At 33.9% G+C, this 7,705-nt stretch overlaps 1 protein-coding gene across 1 annotated transcript; it reads right to left on the bottom strand.

Moving 5' to 3' along the window:
* Positions 1 to 4,453: 4,453 nt before the first annotated feature.
* On the bottom strand, positions 4,454 to 7,705 carry LOC114179823 (glucan endo-1,3-beta-glucosidase 13). Its single transcript, XM_028066288.1, has 4 exons — positions 7,409 to 7,705; positions 5,459 to 6,733; positions 4,890 to 4,920; positions 4,454 to 4,771 (listed from the first exon to the last, which is right to left on the bottom strand). The coding sequence occupies exons 1-4, from the start codon at positions 7,692 to 7,694 to the stop codon at positions 4,630 to 4,632; spliced, it is 1,734 nt and encodes a 577-aa protein (XP_027922089.1). The 5' UTR covers positions 7,695 to 7,705; the 3' UTR covers positions 4,454 to 4,629.

Here is a 7,705-nt window from a genome sequence, read left to right as displayed (position 1 = left end):
TCTGGCAGATATTCTTCCTTCATATTTATACCATCTTGGTACTCCTACCACCCTTTATTTATTTTAAAAGTAATTATTTTTTTAGTTATATAAAATCCCGTTAGGTCGAGTTTTTGTTAAATTTGATTTTGCTTTTTATTTTTTGCAATTTCAAAGTATAGGAACAGAATAAACTTTGATCAAAAGCGTATCACAATTAATTTTCCTCTTTTTAAAAGTCACAACTAATTTAGTTGTTGAGTTTCAGATTAAACTAATTTTTTTATTACATCAAAGTTAGGTTAAATTTAATATTGTATTGTGGTGTTGATGAAAATCATAGTGGTAGACGCAAATAATAGCTCGGTGATGATGGTAATAAATGTGGTGATGGGTGATGAGTGATGATTAGGATGACGATGTAAAATATTATTATTTCTTTTTTAAAATATCTGTTCTTGAAAATAAAAAATCTGCGATAATTTTGTTTCTTCCTGCATGGGAATCTCTTAATAAAGTTGTTGAGGATTTGGGCTTGGATTTGATTGTCCTTTTAAGGAAAAAAACAAAACACATTGAATGTCCCATTTAAAAATCTGAGGAGACATGAAATGTTCCATTTCAAAATCTAATTTTTAGAATAAGACAGTTTATAATAAAGCTTAATTTTAGTCGGTGAGGACCTTGGATAATTGTAAACGCTTAGCTTTGGAAAGTTTCCATGCTCAGGTGTCACTTTTTGGGGGCTTGTCCATGAACCCCCAAACTTTCTCCTCGACTTCCAATAATTACTTTTTTAATTTTTTGTTTTTTGATTCCTAAATCAATTCTACTGCCTCCTTTTCTTCCCGTTTCTCCTTCTCCATCCTCTCCTCTCCCTCTTGCCCCTCCGACGAAGGTATTGCCTTTCTCATTGCCTCATCCACCCACTTTTCTGTCCTTTCCATGGGCCTCCCCCAACCCTCCCTCAGCTCAACCTCCTTCGTCGTCAAGTTCGACACTACCTTCGACCTCTCTCTCAGCGACATCAACGACAACCACATTTTTAATTTTAATTTTTTTTTAGAAATGGATTTCGGAATCCGTTTCATACTTTTCTGAAACGGATTTTTGATATCTGTTTCACAATATTTTTTTTGTGAAACGGATTTCGGAATACGTTTCAGAAAAGTATGAAACAGATTCTAAAATTTGTTTCACAAATTTTAATTTTTTCTCTAGAAACGGATTTCGAAATCCGTTTCATACTTTTCTAAAACGGAATTTGAAATCTGTTTCATACTTTTCTGAAACGAATCCCGAAATTCGTTTCATAATTTTTCTTTTTGTGAAACGGATTTCGGAATCGATTTCATATATTTCTGAAACGGATTCCGAAATCCGTTTCACAATTTTTTTTTTTTGTGAAACGGATTTCAGAATCCGTTTCATACTTTTTTGAAACGTATTCCAAAATCCGTTTCACAAATTTTAATTTTTTTTTTAGAAATGAATTTCGGAATCCGTTTCATACTTTTCTTAAACGGATTCCGAAATTCGTTTCATAAAAAAACATGAAAATTTATGAAACGAATTTCAAAATCCGTGTCATATTTTTGATTAGAATCAAAAGGGTAATTATTGGGGTATACGGAGTGCTGAGAGAAGTCCTCCCCTTTTTTCCTCATTTGTTTAAATACCATGGTCATTATTGGGCTATTAAAATCGAAAGCGTGTTTCTAACAATATTTGTTTGTCCTTGTTCGTGTTCTAGGATCGGAAGCTAAACCAAAAAATGCTTCTTGTTGGTTTAATAGATACAGACATCGCTTAATAAAAGATAGAAGAATCTGTTGAAGTTTCAATATTGTTGTATAAATTCTGTTTTCATTTTGGAGAATGAAGGTAGGTGCTATCTTTTCAGTCAAAGCTTATCCTCCAAAGTACATCATTACACCCTTTACTTGATTGTGTTAGATAAAATCAAGTACTTTCTAATTTTACACTTCTCCTGCAACTGTTTCAACTCGGTGAATACTAGAAATTAATTAGACAAATGAAAGAAACGCAAGGAAAACCAGGTTTTGGTTGGTTAATAGAATAAAGTATACAATGCACCTTTAAAAGTCTTGACCTGGAAATAGATTTGAATTTAAAATTGTTTTCAATGTCATTATTGGAATGTAATAATCTATTACAACAAATAAAATTACTCCACATACTTGTCCTTTTAATGCTGCATGAGCTAGCTTCCCCGTTTTTTTAATATTTGACATGATACTAACAACGAGTGTGTGTTTAAGCATAATCAAACACATATGTTAACTTTCTTAGCTATTTATTAAATCAATACCATACTAGTCTGCTCATAATTTGAATTTGCTTCTCAATAACAAAACGAAACGCAAGTTTTGAAGTGTATTATTATCTCAATCAAGTGAAATATTAATCAATCGGTGTAAATTCAAATATCTCACTTTGATACATCCATCGGTAAAATACAACTAAAGGCTATAATAAGCAACAATATATTGCATGATATAATACACCAATATATTTGTATTAATATTTATGAATGGAATATTTAGTTTATAAAATATTAATATTTTATAAAGATAATATATTTTAATATTTTTTATAATATTTAATATATATTATTTTAATTTAGATTCACGCAATAACATATATTTATTATATTTAAAAAATTCCTGTATATTTTACGATATGTATATATTTTATTTTCAAATTAAATCTATGGCCATACCATATCAGATATAATATTATTCGATACGTATTGTATTTGTGGATATAAATGCAAGTCAGGAATGTACTTATTCTATTCTACTACGATATGAGAACTATGTTCTGTAATGACAAAAAGGGATTCTTTGACTACTTTTAAAGAAAAGGAACACTATGACTCCAATACTTTGAACACCACCTTTGTCCAAGCTCAAGAATAAATTCATCACTCTTACGGATTTGAAAAAGAAGCTTTTATCCCCAGATATTCATTTCATACCTTAATTGTAGCCACATATTCCATAATTGTATCTCACTTTTAGTGATGACTTTGCACGGTTGAAAGTTATTGCTGAGTGAGTTTAAGTTTAATTTAATATCAGGAAAAAAAAAGTAAATGGAAAATCCTTTTTCTATAAATATTTTTTAGTTTTTTTTAAATAAAGGAAAATAAATTTAATCTTGTTATATTTTGTTTCTTTTTACAAGTATTATAAAACTATCTTAATTTAACCTCTTTGAAGGATTCTACACCTGTTATGCTTGTATTTCGTAGCAACATAAATATAAATGAAAATCCATGTTACAGTAAGGTAAAAAGATTGCACTATTATACGACTGTACTGTGTTATACATGTTTGCTCCTTTTTAGTAAATATGACTGGTTGATATAAGCTTTCTTCACAATAACTTTTTAGGTTAATAGTACCTGAAACTCTTTTTACGAGTAAAATATATTTTAATAAGTCTAGTATATTTGGTGAAACAATTTAAATGAAAAAAAAAAGGTTTTATTGGTGAGAAAGGGCTTAATTAAAGTGATAAACTGATGATATTATGTAGTGATTAGCCACTAACGTGCTCTCATGGTAATGGCATCTCTTGATAAACTAAATTTTGAAGATCATTGATGGTTTTTAAGTATTTATATGTTTTCGTGGAATGATTAATGATTACTATTGTTATTTTTAGATTATTTATTACCTTCATATATTTTGTTATAAAAATTATGCCGAGCTTAGGCAAAACAAGGTCAGGCATAAGACAAACAAACCAAGTTCTTGATTTAGGCAAAATATAATTATTGGCTGGTTCACTGCAATGCAACTTAGTGTATGTTTTTCTTGGTGGATGAGTTCGAACAGTGCCAACAGAAAAAACACTTATATTTTGTCGGTATAATATGCTATGTTTATTGATTTTAAAAATATCTCACCTCAAAATTTGCATTATGTCTCAAGTTAGGTCTAGTTGGCTCAACCTAACTCTTACTTGGGTTGGGTCAAGATTTCCAATTTACTTTCAAACATGGACTAACTCAATCCAATTAATTTTTCAGAAATCTAATTTGGATCAACTTGGTTAATCCATTTTTCTTTTTCTAGCTAGTAGTAACATTCAATATAACTTATTATGACTCATTAACTATTAAAAATAGTAGTAGTGGATTCCTATTTTTGGTTTTAATGAATAAAAGAATATTGGGTAGGATGTTGAAAAGACCCATTATTACAACAACCCTACAATTTCCTTTCATTAAGAAAACCTAACAGTTTCCTAAATCATTGCTACAGAATATGCTACGAATTGTTGGATGGTCTACACGGGTTCACTATTTAATAATTCACTGTGTTGAACCAATAACAATGAGGTGCAGCAACGCATTACACATGCATAATTGACCAGTCCAACAGCTTATCTTTGCAAGCCATTTTCTTTTATCACTTGTCACACAAAACTGGTACCAATGCAGTGAAGAAAAAACAATTCTTATATAACAACAACGGAGTTTACACTTTTTTTCTGATGCATACATTACACAGAGCATACCAACGCTTTCCACTAAACTATTACTTCCCCAACCATGTCTAATGCAGCATACATCTAAAACAAAGCAAAATCGTGCTGCACTTTCAACAATCTAGCTTGTCAGTACCGTTGAATATGCATCAAGGCGGAGAGACAAGTTACAAGAAGAATAGTAAAAACTAGTGTTGAATTTCCCTTCTGGGAAGAGGATGAAGTTGAAGAAGACATTGCCGTTGTATTGCTTGTCACAGTTTTGTTACTTCTGCAAAAGCACAATGGAAGAAAAACCCAAATGTCATAACTGATCCTAAATTGAATTTGTATAATTTAAGGTCAAAATAAAAGGAATAGCCAGATATCGTGTCCTATATCGAACTTACCCAGCTCTCATGTAAATGCAGTTGTCATAGCCTGCAGAATTGACATCAGCTAATCAGTGACAGAAAACAATCTACCATAACACTTAAGTACGAACAAACAACTTAGTAAAACCAAATTTTGGAAACATTCATAATAACTATGAGAGCAGCCAGTTTGCCAGATATCAAACAACTTCCACATAATGTCGAACAGATCTCCCTCTACATATATACACTTTCTTCTCCTAAAATGGATTATTATTTGTTGGATCTTTCGAAAAAGAATCACAAGAGAGATATAACACTAATGAGACATGAGTCCAACTCACACATAAGAAATTGACACCACTTTCAACCCAAAATCTTAAGACGATGAGTTTATGGATCTTTATCTTTATATGATACTCAACTTTTTCATTTTTACTCAATGTAAAACTTGGACTCACACTTAAATTTCCAACACAATTTTACTAGCTTTCTCCAAATCATATGTAGCATATGAATGCAGCAGTTTATGGGAAAAACAGCAGATGACAAAAAAATACAATGAAGATAAATAAGGTATGAGAAGGAGGTTGTGATGAGCGTACTTGGATCCTTGTCAACTTTTATACCGGTGCCCCCAAAACTGCATGCAACATCAGAAGCTCCGTTTTGCTGATAATAGCTATTAAATGCAAAAGATGCATGAGAAGCGAGGTTATCTGGCTCAAAACAAGGCTGACTAGGCTGTATGGCTGTGCAGTCGACGTTGCCAGGACCACATGCCCAATCTATTGCATTCTGCAAGTCTATTTGTGAGGCCTTACTTGAGGCAATGCACCATGTGGTTCCATTGGACTTGGTTATATTTGCCGCGGTGGTCATATCAACCGCACCCCGCCCAGTGAAATCAAGGCTATACACACTTGTCTGGTCGGGATAAAACAATCCCCAGTTTCTCTCAGATTCTAAACCAGGCTTCCTATTTTCATTGAACAATGAGAAAAGATAAACATCTAGCTCCTCTCCGGGCTTTGCAGGAGTACCAGTGTTGTTGATAACATGCCTTATCAGATTAGTATTGTACGTTTGTGCATTATCAGGAGTTGCAGCTGTCTCCCTAGGTGACCCTTTGGAAGGCCAACCTGTCTCAGTGACCATAACCTTAATTGTTCTGAAATTTAAGGCCATCAGTGCAAAGTATATAGCATCAATCTGAGCATCAAACATGTTTGTATACAACAAACCAGTGTTTGGATCAATCACTTCAGAGGATGCCTCAAAAAGGGCATAGTCTAAAGACACTTTACTAGGGGAGTCACGGTAAGCATAATAAGGATATATATCAATCATAAAAGGTGACTGATTCTCTGCCAGAAATTCTAGCATTGGCTTTAGGAAATGTGCATGACTGCTATTGAAAGCCCCGGCAGAAGGTGGGAACGATCGGGACAAAACCCCAAGGGAATGGGTACTGGAAACCTTTATCTTTTTTTGCAGCCCAAGTTTCTTGAGTGCTGTAAGCACATTGGTCATGGCAGGCACAACAAGTGAAGAGGCATTATTAGGACTCTCGGTGACTTCGGCACCAACGGTTATGTACGTGATCTTAGTGGCAGGATAGTATGGAAGGACACTGTTTTTCAGCCACCTATCTGCATTAGATTGGAACTGAGACAAAGACAACAAATCTGAATTCGGAACCCCAATCATAAGCTCAACCCCAGTGTTTGCAAAGGCCTTCAGAACCTGTATATTAGAATCGTAAATTCTGACATATTTGATTTTGTGAAGTTGAACCAATTGTGCCACCTTATCAGGTGTTGGGAGGTCATCGGCGCTTCTTCCATAGCAGACCCCAATAAAACTCCCAGAGCAACAATCTGACACACAATATTTCATATCATTAAAACAAATCAAATTATGCAGTACAAAAGAAGACATGACTTGTTCATTGAGAGTGAAAAATGCTAGCTCTAGCTCTACTAGCTGTATCTGCAAGTCTAAACAATCAATCATCAAGTTCTTTTATTCCACAGACACAATGCAAAGTGCAGTAAGGTAAATGTGGCAAAAAAAGCCTAATAAAAGCAAGACTTTTAGCGGGGCTTTCAAAGGTTAAACCCATAAAAAATAAGACAGTACTTGGATGAGGCTAAAAAACCCGCATTTAATTTGGATAAAAATTTAAAACTCGGTTGTATCGACCATTTTACCAGCTCTATCTCTGGTAAGGTGTCACACAAACCAAAGTATGATGCAGAAAATGGTCTCTACACACGAACTGTAACACAAATTGAGAAGAACCACATACCCAGTTGAAAGGGCAGGGCAAGGAAGAGGTAAATTAGAACACATATCTTTAATTAAAACCCTCCATCAGGTAAAATGGTTAAAAAGAGGTAACTGCATCATAAATCTAGTTTCAATTAGCACCGTTCGTCATTAATTGTTTTTTTTATACACATGTGTAAAAAAGGAAAAATAAAAAATAGAAGCACCGACATTGTGAGAAGCAGAGTAGGAAAAGAAAGGACGAAGAGAAGGAAGGTACGAACCGAGAAGCAAGAGCAAAAGTGAAGCCGCAAAGATGAGGGTGAAGCGAGTGGCCATTGGTGTGAGGAACAGAGAGAGTGAAGTGAGAGAGTTGTTGATGTCGTTTGAGGATTTTGTGTTGTGAAGAGCGAAGTGTGAAGTGTGAAGAGTGAAGTGCGAAGTGAATGTTGGGAAAGGGGTTTTGTTACCTAACGTTCTAATGCTGAGAAAGTAACGGCTATTGTCTCTCTTTCTCTGTTTCTCTGTGTCTGTCTGGAGATTGGAGCTCGAGAGTGGCGAGGAGGACATTATGTTTTGTC

Source organism: Vigna unguiculata, chromosome 3, assembly GCF_004118075.2.
Source record: "Vigna unguiculata cultivar IT97K-499-35 chromosome 3, ASM411807v1, whole genome shotgun sequence".
In the NCBI taxonomy this organism is placed as follows: Eukaryota; Viridiplantae; Streptophyta; class Magnoliopsida; order Fabales; family Fabaceae; genus Vigna; species Vigna unguiculata.
Note: the sequence above shows the minus strand (reverse complement) of the source record. Positions and strands in the feature narration are given on the sequence as shown.

What these genes read in the sequence shown, in the direction of transcription:
- LOC114179823 (XM_028066288.1), bottom strand. Translation starts at nt 7,694, where the DNA reads ATGTCCTCCTCGCCACTCTCGAGCTCCAATCTCCAGACAGACACAGAG. An exon ending in ACTTTTGCTCTTGCTTCTCG is followed by an intron (nt 6,734 to 7,408) that starts GTTCGTACCTTC and finishes ATTGTGTGTCAG; the next exon opens with ATTGTTGCTCTGGGAGTTTT. An exon ending in TGCATTTACATGAGAGCTGG is followed by an intron (nt 4,772 to 4,889) that starts GTAAGTTCGATA and finishes GTGCTTTTGCAG; the next exon opens with AAGTAACAAAACTGTGACAA.